This window comes from Pavona decussata, unplaced genomic scaffold (assembly GCF_977016875.1).
Source record: "Pavona decussata unplaced genomic scaffold, jaPavDecu1.1 SCAFFOLD_510, whole genome shotgun sequence".
NCBI classification, from domain to species: domain Eukaryota; kingdom Metazoa; phylum Cnidaria; class Anthozoa; order Scleractinia; family Agariciidae; genus Pavona; species Pavona decussata.
Window position 1 is genome coordinate 1,071,129 of NW_028145827.1, and position 12,531 is coordinate 1,083,659.

The 12,531-nt window shown below is 36.6% G+C and overlaps 1 protein-coding gene across 1 annotated transcript; it reads right to left on the minus strand.

Moving 5' to 3' along the window:
* Positions 1–470: 470 nt before the first annotated feature.
* Positions 471–12,489, minus strand: LOC146450100 (17S U2 SnRNP complex component HTATSF1-like). Its single transcript, XM_085100886.1, has 13 exons — positions 12,184–12,489; positions 10,111–10,245; positions 9,724–9,784; positions 9,542–9,589; positions 6,628–6,708; positions 6,041–6,114; positions 5,554–5,628; positions 4,905–4,993; positions 3,561–3,648; positions 2,922–3,011; positions 2,118–2,183; positions 1,733–1,900; positions 471–1,357 (listed from the first exon to the last, which is right to left on the minus strand). Exons 1-13 carry the CDS (start codon positions 12,337–12,339, stop codon positions 1,349–1,351), a joined length of 1,140 nt encoding a protein of 379 aa, XP_084957012.1. The 5' UTR covers positions 12,340–12,489; the 3' UTR covers positions 471–1,348.
* Positions 12,490–12,531: the final 42 nt, after the last annotated feature.

Consider the following 12,531-nt stretch of genomic DNA (forward strand, 5'->3'; position numbering starts at 1 on the left):
CAAGGGCTATTGAATTACAAAAAGAAAAACGCAGTTTTTGGAGATAATTAAGCGACAATTATTATAAAAAGCAGTAAAATACAAAGAAATGTATGGAAGCTTTTTTATCTCTGAAAAATGCATGGTTACCCCAAATGATCTTTTTGGATACCAAGAGCACTTGCTACGTTCTGCTTTCACTGCATAATTTTAAACCGCGCAAAAATATCCCTGTGTTAGAAGGCACCACCCATAGGAAAACCGAGTATCTCGAGATGCGCAGAACGTATGCGCAGTAACACAAGTAGGCACCGTCCTTAAGGGTTGTGATTTTCCCATCACACGACCCGCATGTCACCTACAACCTTTGACTGGTTTGAGAGTTTAGGAATACTTGGTCCCATAACAACAACGAAATATATTCCAAACTTCAAGGTATTTTGAAGAGGATATTGCTCGACCTTTAAAAGCTCATAACATGACCATGAAACTTGGAAGGATAATTACTTATTTAATGATATTTCTTTTGAAGGAGGGGTTTATTTCCATTAAACAAATTACAAATCTGTGGCTACCAAATGACGAGGTCTATTGACGAAACTAGTTTTGTAGTCGCGAATGTAAAAGTGTGTTGGAAGTAAATGCAAATGAGGTTTTTCTTTATCACTATGATGAAATTACAAATCCATAATAATAATAATAATAATAATAAATCCAGATCCAAATTCCAAGGAACCAATTCGATCCAAGTTTTTCGTTTGTATTAGTTATTACGAAGCCGGAACGGGGAAGGAAGTCTTAGAGAATAACTTTATTTCACGTTTTTACGGTGCAACTAGTCGCGTCTCTATATACATAAGTTTGACCTTATCATGTCATAATTAAGTCTAGCCTGCGTAGCAGTCGTTTCCGTTTCCTTCAAGCCAAGCGGGGCAAACGCGTGAGGGCATTGGGCAAAAAGGAGCAAAAAAGTAGGAGCGCTCCTACTTTTTTTGCTTCTTTTTGCCCAATGCCCTCGCGCACTTACCCCGGTTGGCTTGAAGGAAACGGAAACGACTGCTGCGCAGGCTAAATTAAGTCTTGGAAAATTCGGAAGGGTTTGACAAACTGTTCCGCCTCATTAAGATAAGCCATAACTGAGGGTTACTGCTCTCTCTCTGCCCACAAAGCATGATCTTTTGCAGTTAAGTAACTTAGAGCATGCGCCAACCATCCAGTACATATGAACAGCACGTGCTAAGAATATACATGGAGCGAACAGGTGGCGTTTATGTAAGATGCCTTGAACTGTCCCCAGTTGGTTTTCAGCTCAGAAGGGATGTATTCGCCTGCTTCTTTCTCTTGGGAAGTAGATGCTGATAAATGCCAACTAGTTAGCCTTAAAAATAAACAAATAAATTAACAAATGAAAAGCAAACTAACAACTTAATCAGTTAATGAATTTACACAGTCAGCAACCTCAAGAAAATCACGGAAAACCATTACATTTTGAGCACAGGGCGCAGTATTTAGCGAAAATGTGGGGCTACTTGTTGATAGCACAAAACTGATCCTGTAACATATGCATTAATATCCATGTTACATTTCAGAATATACATAAAATCTACTAAAATCTTAGAGCTTATATAGGTTTTTCAACCATTCAGAGACCTAAAGCTATCACGACAAGACTTGTGCCCACTGTTGCGCCAATTTAGATGTGGACCCCAGCATTAAAATTTCAGATGAAAACAATAATTTAGCAGTAACGTACCTTGCTGCTGGAGCCCGTGGGTTCATCAAGCTCTCCAGCCAGGTATCTTTCCCACTCATTTAGCCGCTCTTCTCGTTGTTGTTCTGTTTCTTCCACTTTATAATTTGTCACGCCATCCCATCTCTCAGCTGATATTCTTCGCCCTGCAAACCATCGGCCGTTCATAACCTGACACAAAACACGTGATATTGTTCGGTTGTGCCATTCATACTCCAAACATCTATTTGATATTGCTTCGTATGAAAATCTGGAACCTTCTCATTAGAGAAAAGTGGTTTGGCATGGGTTAACATGGTTACTACAACTTTAAGGAAGAAAAACTAGACCAATCTCTGCCGGTTTAAAAACCAATATAAAAAGCTTAGAAATGAACATATGTATTCACCTGTAAACATGCAGCTGCTGCTTCAAATGTTGTGAATGCCACGGAGCAAACTCCTTCTTTGTTACGCTGAATAAAAACAGACAGTAAAATAAACAGATGTTCCTTTGTAACAGACTCCCCTCAAAGCAGTCGATACTTAAAAACAGACCCTCCTTTAAACCTGTTTACATGCACGTTTAGTATTCGGGCCGTCAATTGCCAATGTCGGTCAGAAATGATGATGGTCCGTACAAAATCATGGATTGTCTATCGTAAATGACAGTCCGTATCAGTGTGACAGTATTGGACATGGCCGCCTGTTTACAGCCAAACAGACCTTCCTCCAGAGCAGTTCACAGACTGACGGACCTTACTGGAAACACGTCTACAGGCTAATGGACCTCTTCCTTCATCAGCAGAGTTTTCAGACTAACAGACCTTCCTTCAGATCAGTTTACAATTATAAAGAGCTTCATTTAGAGTAGCCTGCGAGCGTAGACGTATTTCTCTCCGCCGAAAGAGAAGCGACAACGAGAAATACGTCTGCGTTTGCAGGCTACATTTAGAGCAATTTACACTAAATAACAGACTTTCCTTTAGGCCAGTTTACGGTCACTTAAATTCCTTCAAAGTTGTTTAGGACACTAACAGACCTTCCTTTGTTCTTTCTTTGTTTATTTTACTTCTTACTTTTTGTTTGATTGATTATTCTTAAATTTTATATTTTATTGATTTTGACTAAAATTTTCGTTTTTATATTGTAAGCGCTTTAAAATATTATATAAAAAGCGCTATATAAATTGATTATTATTATTAAATACTCACATCAAATACAATCACTTTTCTCACTTCACCAAACTTTTCACATTCCTTTTTAATGTCATCACGGAAATCTGTGATTAAAACAGGGTTTTTCTGTAAAGAAAACAAGCAAATAACTGCATTAGGTGAGCAGGGATCGCACAGTGCTGCAATTATTCACCTCCTGCTGCCAATAATATCTGATCCTAAAAAAAGTCAAAAAAGAGTTCGGAGATGCACGCATGCTCAAAGCCTGCATTTGCCATGCATAGACAGCACACATCAACTGGTTTTTTAAAGTAGAAAAAGAACAATCAGCCAGAAATGGACATTCCCTGTAATCTCAAAGATTTGCTTGACAAGGAGAAAAGAGTTAGCCTGATTTTCTTTGGACACTCAATACTCCGATTATTCAGCAAGAGAAAACAGTGCAGTACAAATTTCCTGTTTGAACTTAAATTTAATTATGTAATTTTAACTCTTTATTGACCTATTCTATACATGTACTTCCTGTAGTTACAATAATTAAGTCTACTGAGCGTATTTCAATGTTTGCAGTAAACAGAAAATCCAATCTTTTGTGACTAAGTTGGTTAAAGGAACAACATAATATTGCCTACCAGTAGGATCCATTGGAAGTGTTAATTTTAAAAACATTCATACCTCAAAATCATCCGCATTGAACATATTTTTGAACACAATAATCCTGTCCTGTTTTTGTCTTGAGTCTCTATCCACCCAATCTAATAACCTAGAAAACAATATATATAAACAAACAAAACAATTACAGCTATTTGTCTGCAGATAATCTGAAGAAATATTTCAAAGCTAGGAAAGTCCCACTATTAATATTATTAAAAACCAAACGTCTTCGACTAATCAAGTCATCCTCAGGGTAAAATTATTATTATTATTATAATTATTATTATTATTATTATTATTATTATTATTATTATTATTATTATTATTATTATTATTATTAAAAGGACGTAAAAGCAGTAGCAATTTTGTAACATATTAGAGAGGTTAAGCACCACGTTTGCGGCAAACGGCAGAAATGACCACGTGACCATGTTTATCCTTCATTTGCCGCTCGCTGTTTTCAGTTTCTTAGAAAAATTGAGTGTTTTTGCGTTAGAATTAAAGGCCAGAATTATCTTGTACTATTTTCATCTACGTACTCATATTTTCAAGAAAACATAAGGGTGAATCTCTCGTTTGCCGTTTGCCGTAAACGTGGTGCTTAATCTCTCTATTATCTTAAAGAAGAGAACAAGACTTTTAAATTTGAAAAACATGTTTCGGCAACTCCTGTGCCATCGTCAGTTTAAGGATGAAATTACATTGATGAACAATATATAGCGGAAAATTAAAATAACAATGGCATGATACAACAACTAATTACAAAGAAAGATTAAGATTTACATGAAACAATTGTTGATTTAGGGAGGGTTTCTCCCAGTGAATATGCACTGCCTCCTTGATTTTTAATTGTGTCCGTGTTGTTTCTTGATCTATGACAACAAAGCACTCGCTCGAACAAAGTGTCTGACACCTAGGTGAATCCTGTAGATGCTTGAAAATGTGAGAGGCCTTATCAATATTTAAGTGCTTGTTTTTATGCGCGTGCAAATGTGTCGGGAAGTCTCGCCAGGTAACACAGTAACATGGCCACTTTACAAATCAGAATCCGATACAGGCCGGCATTTTCCATGAACTGCAAAGACTTGTTTCATGGCTTCCAAATCCATAAATGCCATGAAACACATATGCATACATGTACCTTGAAATTAAATTAAAATGTCTCATAGGAGTGGCCTACATGTTGCCAGTGCTAAGTGTAGTGGTTGGAAAAGCTGACAAGTTACCGGGGAGACATCATTGGGTTTGATTCCCACGTGAGACAACAAATGTTTCTTTTTATGTTTTAGCGTGAAGAGCAACAGGTGCACTGTTGCTGATGTGAATGTTGCTTAGCAACCAAACTTGGCATGTGACAGTACATACTTTTCTTGTCCTTTGCCAGATTTCTTCTTTTTATTCTTTTTCTTTTTCTTCAAAGCTGGATTGTATTCTCCTTTTAACTGAAATTCAGCCTAAAAAAGGGAAACATTTTGCTTTGAATAACCACAACTGTTATGTGAAATTGTTGGTCAGGAAAAGCTTGGTCTGGGTTAAGTGGAGTAGGGAGGGGAGGGGAGGAAACCCAGATCATATTTCACAGAACGTAAAACAATCATTGCTCATGAAATCCAGTTGATGATCTTCTATGGTTCGTGGCAACCACAACTTCACAGTTCACAACAAAATTCTTGGGAAATGATCATTATCTGAGTATATAGCACTTCAAAGGGGAAGACAGTGTAGGCACTTTATACTCCAACAAAACGTAGCAATAACAACAATTGCCAATAACAGTCACCTGTATTGCAGTCTGGAAAATGCAGATGCATAACAACAAATAAGGACATCCATTCTTAAATCTGATTAAGACCCCTGTGAGACTTGTTGCAACTTACTTTTTTTTTTTTTTCAATCAACTGGCCAGGATCAATCACATGAAATTTTGTAATGTTACACTTTAAGCTAGCTTTGTTACAGAGAATACAGTGGTTGCAAAAAAAAAGTTTTCTGTAAAAATAGCTGCAAACATTACCTGCTCAACATGAATAACAGATCCTTTATATTCTGATTCATCTAACAGTTCAATTGCCAGATCAACACTTTCACGCTGAAGGAGCAAAAACATTGCAAACTTGGGCAATGGAAACTTATGATAAGACACTACAATTCAATATACTTTAGTAATACAATAATTATAATTAATTGAATTAAATTGAATTAATTATTAATTCAGCCGTGTTCGATTGACCATATGACAGAATAAGAATAACTGGAAAATCAAATTAAACCTGTTAGATTTCTCTTTTTAAGTAAATTTGGGAAGACATTTCTGCAAACTTTTGCTGATGGACAATAACTTAAGAGACTCAAAAAACCTCTTATTTATTAATATTGAGGGATTTCTTGTCACCATTGTATGTATTCCTCGTCCAGAATAGTGTCAATCAAATGCACCCTTAATCTTCAATGAGTGAAGTAGAGTATAGTATGAGTAAGAGTACAGTAAAATGTATAGTAACCTTAAGGTAGCAGCATCTCCCGTCACCTTTCAGCTGACCGCTGGCATCTCGATAAAGTTTGATTTTGGGTTTACCTACAATTATTGTAAAAAAAAAAATTAAATATTATTTTATAAACAAAATTTTAACTGATTATTGTTTAAATTAATTTCTCAGTTTACTTTTAACATTAAATTAAACATCCTCATGACAGACCATGACGTAACACCATGGGTGGTCACCTGTGGGATGAACACTCTCAGATTTTCAATACCACTCTCAAATTGATATTCACCATTATTTTGCAATCACTTTCAGTTTTGAAAAACAGTTCTACAAAATGTAATCACCAGTTTTAAAATCCCGTTACAAGGGTGAATTATTTCTTCTCCTTTCCTGAAAATTAGCAGCCATTACAGTAACGACTACATTTCAGTAAAAATGTATTACTTTTCATTTAAGTTTAAAATGCACAAAGCACAAATAAATATCCGAGATGCAGCTGAATGTCACACAATTCAGGTCATTAAATCATGCATAATAATTATCTTCTCAAGGTAATCTCTGAATAAAACACTGTCCAAAGACAATAAGGAGATAAGACATACTTGTATCAGGGTCCTGCATTATTATGCCATACTTGCTCATCATATCAGTAAACTCTTCGTCTGTGATATCCAGTGGTAATCCTGTAATCGTGGGGAGTGTATTTAAATGTTCACACCTGAGCCCAGTTGTTCAAAAGCCACTAAACGTTAATCCACGATTAAAAGTTAACCGAGGTTTTTACCTGGCTGATTAAAATGTTTTTAAAAGTCAATTTTAAGCTAATGGTAAAGCATAGTCTGGAGTATACTGAGCTTCACTTAAATTTCTTACTTAAAGTGTATATGACGCGAAATATTTTGTTCGCTTATTTTTAGGAAGAGCTTTTAAAGTAGTGAAGAATGGCATTTCTTTTATTGTAATAGCATTCTTGGTTGCCGAGTTACTCAAGATTTTGGTTTTTGCAAAGTAGAGGACTTGTGACGTCACAAGGTAGGCACAAAATAATGTAAAATAAAAAAAATGGAATATCTCTTAAGCCTTTTTAACTCGTGAATGCGCGTAGCGCAATGAACGAGGTTATAGCGATAGCTGACTTTTGACTTGGTTGGTTGGTCGGTCGGTCGGTTAGGTCGGTTTTGTCGTTAACTTTCGCGCGTGCGCAGTGAATGAGTTTTAAATTCAATTAGTGGAAAAAACACGCGAACATTTATTGTTCACGGCGCATCGGGAAATTCTTATTCAATATGTAGAGAATAATTTGACGATCATTTAGTGCAAGAATGGAGATTTTTCGTTCAATCTGAGCAAAGTTACAAGTTTTTTCAGTTTTTCAGAAAGTCCGGGGTCGTAAACTCAATTAGTGAAAAAAAAAACGTGAAAATTTTTTTTCACGACGCGTCAGAATTCTCTCATTCATTCTGTAGAGAATAATTTGACAATCATTTTAGTGTAAGAATGGAGATTTTTCGTTGAATCTGAGCAAAGTTATAGGTTTTTCCGTTTTTTTCTACAAAGTGCGGTTTCTTTTAAGAATTAAAAATAATTTAATTTAGAAATAATTTAATTTAAAAAAAATTTGATTGTCAGTGTTCACGCGAAAGTGGAACGTGCCATGTCACGCATCATTGACGTCGTAAACAAAATTATGCAAATTTCTGGTGAAATGAACACTTAAAGGTCTTGTCAGCTTTCATAGAGGTTTCAAAGGGAAAAAATGTTTCATTTTCGAAAATATTTACAACTGGTAATTTAGGGGAAAGCAAAAGGACGCGGTCGATAAATAATTCTTATTTAGCAAGAGCTTGTCATGATACATTATTTTTACATGAGGATTGCGTGGACTGAACTGCAAAGGAAAAATTTCACGCATTTATGTCGGGCATGAAATGTAATGCGATACTTTGTTGAACATATTTCCCTTTGTGAGATCGGCTTGCCCTACAGTAATTTTGTAATGTTAATTCCCAAAAAAACTTCACTTGCCGGGCAAGTGATGGTCAGAATCCACTAGCCCGATCGCAAAATCCAGTAGCCCCGGAGTATCGGGGACACGAATTTGCACGATGTAGCTGCACATGGCGTGCTTCTATGAACTTTGAATAAAAAAACACGTAATTTTTTTTTTAATCGGCGCATCAGAATTATCTTATTCAATCTGTAGAGATAATTTGACAATCATTTTTATAGTACAAGAATGGTTATTTTTCGTTACATAATCAGGCAAAGATATAATTTCTTTTAGCTTTCAAGGAAGTTTCCTGAGCCGTCTAAAGTTCAATTACTATGTGTCATCTGCATTCACGAGTTGGCTCACAGGAGCCTTTGATTCTGTATAGAACTGAAACTTTGTAGAGTTGTTATACTCATCACAAAGTTTCATGATATGGTCCACTGTGACATTTCCATGGTAGCACAATGGGCTCCAGGCCCTCACCATCCAAAGGATAAAATCAGAGTTTCCCTTTCCAAGAAGCGCTATTTGCTCTTGATGTTTATTCAGTGGGTGTGAGCGAATATGGACATTACACAGCACAAGTATAAGAAATTCTGTTTGACTGTGGAGCAATAAATAAGGCATTTGTCATTTTGGGAAGGTAGAGGTCTGGTAAGGAGTACGTTGTTATAGTGACATCATAGCCACCATCACAATGTGTAGTTCTGTCAGCACATCAACCCTGCAAAATTTCAACCCTGCAGATGTAGTATTTGCACAGATATTCCAAATTTTGTGATTTCCCTTCATTTTGTGTCCACCTTGTGACGCCACAAGTTGTCTTATTTGCATAAACCAAAATTTTGAATAACTCGGCAACCAAGAATGCTATTGCAATAAAATAAATGCCATTCTTCATCATTTTGAAAGCTCTTCCTAATAAGCTAATAAAAGATTTCGCGTTATATACACTTTAACAGTTCACACATTATCTTTAATTTAATCAATGATTAAAACCAAATAGGCACAACTTTAAACAATACTTAAAACAAAGGTAAATATACTTAAAAATTATTTTTAAGTATATTTACCTTTGTTTTAAGTATAAAGTAAATATCATTTGATTGATCACGAGAATATGTTGAATAAAACCACCAATTATAATTATTATTAAGTGCGGTCTTGTCAAAACAAGCAGTGGTGTCTTTTTTAGAAATTTTAACAGGGATGCTATTTCAAAGCTTTATGCTACTGCTGTTCTGCCCCGTTCTGATTTCCAGTGAGTAACAGGGACACACCAAGTTATAGTTTCCATGGCAACTAGTCCTGCTGTGGAGGTCTGTGTTTCTAGCTATACATGTATACAAGCAAGAACAGCACTGCCTTATGTACAGACAGAAACAGTCCTGCAGTTTCACCCTGGATTACAACCATTATATTATTTACAGCTGTCTATTTTTGGCCTTGAATGAAAAAAGCTCTCAGAACCACTTTGGTTTGACATGATACTGTCAGTGATACATGTATCAATGAAAACTCACCAGAAACATAGACATTGGGGTTTTTCCTTCCTTCAACTTCAAACCAGCCTGAAAGAGAGGATCAATAAATTATTAGAAAGACATATACCTGTAGATGAACACAAATTTTATTTTGCAACAACAATGACAAAAGACTTCAACCTGCGGTTTTAATTTAACAATCAAATGCAATGTACATGTACCCTCATCTGCTTTCCGCTTCTTCTTCTTCAACTCTGCGGATTGTTCATCTTGGTTTTGGGTCTAACACAACAGGAACAGTAAACAGTTTTAAAAATATTAACATATCATCCGAAAAACATAGATCTATTGACCACCTACAGCTGTAGATCTGTCCATCACCAGTTCATTTATTGCAAACTGGCATTGCATTGAACACTGCCATACAACATTTTTAGGGGACAACGAAATGGAAGAAAGCACAGTAGAGATTGAACATTGAACTTGTGCAAAATGAGTAAAATAATGAGAAAAACAGCCTCAGCAAAGTGGAAAATAAAATTAGAGTACCTAGAAAAGGAACTAAGGAAAGTGAAAACCTGGGGTATCAATGACAATACTCCACATACCTGATTACTTGTGGTTTGTGTTATATCTTCAGTAGTAACTGGTTGGGGAATATCGTTATTTGTTGCATCAGGTTGTTCACCTTCTGGTGTAAAACCATAATTCATTTGATATGCTGCAAGGAAGTCTTCATCTACCTATAGATAGAGATGTTGATTGGAGATGATAAGCTAAAATGATGGAGTGGATCGCTAGTTGAGAGGGAATATGTTAAAAAAGGAATAAAATGGTATACCAGCCAACTTTATCTGACTCAAAAGCATAGGAATTTTTCCTGGGAGTGCCAGGATTTTCAAAGATGACACGACTATATCTAAAGATTTCCAAAGACTTCGGAAGATGCCCGAAAATATAAGAGGTTCCAAATAATTCTGAAGTTCTCAAGAAATGATAATGCTCCATATGGACCTTCAAAAATCAGAGATTTAGGGGAAAGTATTACTCATAGTCATTGTACATGGACTTCTTGTTTCTTGCATTGGTTAAAGTTTACATATTTTTGGAAAGTGTGTGAGTTAAGGCTGTAGGATTTCACATTTTTTAAAAAGGTGACGGAATTGGTCCATAAGCGTGAGATTGAAGTTTTCAACACACATGCACAAGACAAGGCTTGATTACCAGCCGCTGTCTCTCTTGGGGAAGAACACAGACCGGACCCGGGAGACAGAGGAAATCGAGCCTAGCACAAGACTCACGCCTAAGGTGTGAGAGTTGGCAGGTATAAAATGGAAGAGAATTATTTTTGTGAAGTTGCTTGATTTGGGAGTTATGATCATACTTAGTCAGGGTGCTCTCATAACTATGGTAGCTGATGAGAGTACTCTCTGCTGGTTAAAGGCAAATAGGATTGAGCAATGTACGTGTAGTACTTAACAAATAGATTCCAAATAGATGTGCATGTGTACTCTGTTATGCACACTGGCATCAAAAAGTGGGAAGAACAAAGAACTAATGCTACAATCGGCCACATTTTTACATCCTCTGTACGTTATCAGTAAGAGTACATATGTACAACCAAATGGAATCTATTTATTTCATGCATTGTTTTGATACTGGTTATCCTACACAAAAGTTAGAAGATAATGTTTTCAAAACACGTCATGGTGAAAGTTTACATGGAGACTGCGAGGGCAAATTTGATTTTTTATTGCATGATTAGTGATCTGTCACAAGGATAGCATGCCAGTTGGCTAATGCAAGGCTAACAAGCCTTATGATTGGCTAATGATCTGCCACCTTAATTTACAAGGGAAGGTTAAGAGAAACCCCTGCGGCTCATGATGTCATTCATGTATCTGAGACTTCTCTTGACCAATCAAATGTGAATTTTATTCTGCCCATTGCATAATCAAGAAGATTGACAGAGACAGCCATGGACCAACACACCAACACATGCACCAATGGCTTATAGAAGAGACAGACGGCCTGATCATCATCTCTGTAAAGGATCAGAGTCTCGCCACCAGACCTTATCCCCATTCCATCATCCAGCATGAAACAGACCCACAATGCAGGATCTTTGGAAAGTATGAAAACACCATATCAACCACAATGTCTCAGGGTGCCTGGACTGACAAGTTGTATCATTGGAGGTTACTAGCCCGGCCAGTACACTGGCCAAATAGAACAAGTATTATTCAAGCGGTTCGGCACGCCAAACTGTTGAGCCACTAAATTATAAACCTTACTTGCCCTTTAAACTCTGATGGCGACTGGCGAGCCGCTTAGTCACTCAGTTATACCTCTCGATATTTCTCCCTCTATAGTTGCTCAGTCCCCATCGGAAAATAACATCTCTGTGAAAGTTACAGGGAAGCTTTCCAAGTACAAAATACAGCAAGAGCTTTAAAATGAGCTCACTCCCCATTCTTTGTAACGCGGATAAATAAAAATACTGACTAAGCTTACTATACACAAGTACAGTACCTCGATATTGTAGCAATTTTAGATTTATTATGAATCTCTTTTTAAATTTTTAAAACTACGGTAACTTAATTACAAATCCCATTTAAACAAAGATTGATGACCCTATTGACCTTTGTTGCCGGTAAGAGAATAAACATGATTTATCGTACCTTAGGAAACCATCCCCTTTTCTCGCCGTCCCATTCATACACTGTTCCATCTGACGGATCCACATAAGTCAGCTCCTCATCATTCTCCTGGGATTCCGCATTCTTCGCCTGTTCCTTGAGCTCTTGCAGGAAATCTTTGGGATCTGAACTACTCATTCTGAAAACTTGAATAAAATTGATGGAAACTAAAATGGTAAATTAAAAATTCTGCACCTAAGACGGACTCGAAACGTTGCTTTGGCGGTCAGTACTTCACATACGTAGGCTTACATGAAGTACTGACCTGTTTGGCAGACTGCCAGCGGTAAATGTTGAAATTTCCCTTCATGTAAGGCTATTGGCGTATCC

What these genes read in the sequence shown, in the direction of transcription:
- LOC146450100 (XM_085100886.1), bottom strand. Translation starts at nt 12,339, where the DNA reads ATGAGTAGTTCAGATCCCAAAGATTTCCTGCAAGAGCTCAAGGAACAG. An exon ending in AATGCAGGACCCTGATACAA is followed by an intron (nt 6,115 to 6,627) that starts GTATGTCTTATC and finishes CAATAATTGTAG; the next exon opens with GTAAACCCAAAATCAAACTT. An exon ending in TCTGGCAAAGGACAAGAAAA is followed by an intron (nt 3,649 to 4,904) that starts GTATGTACTGTC and finishes ATTGTTTTCTAG; the next exon opens with GTTATTAGATTGGGTGGATA.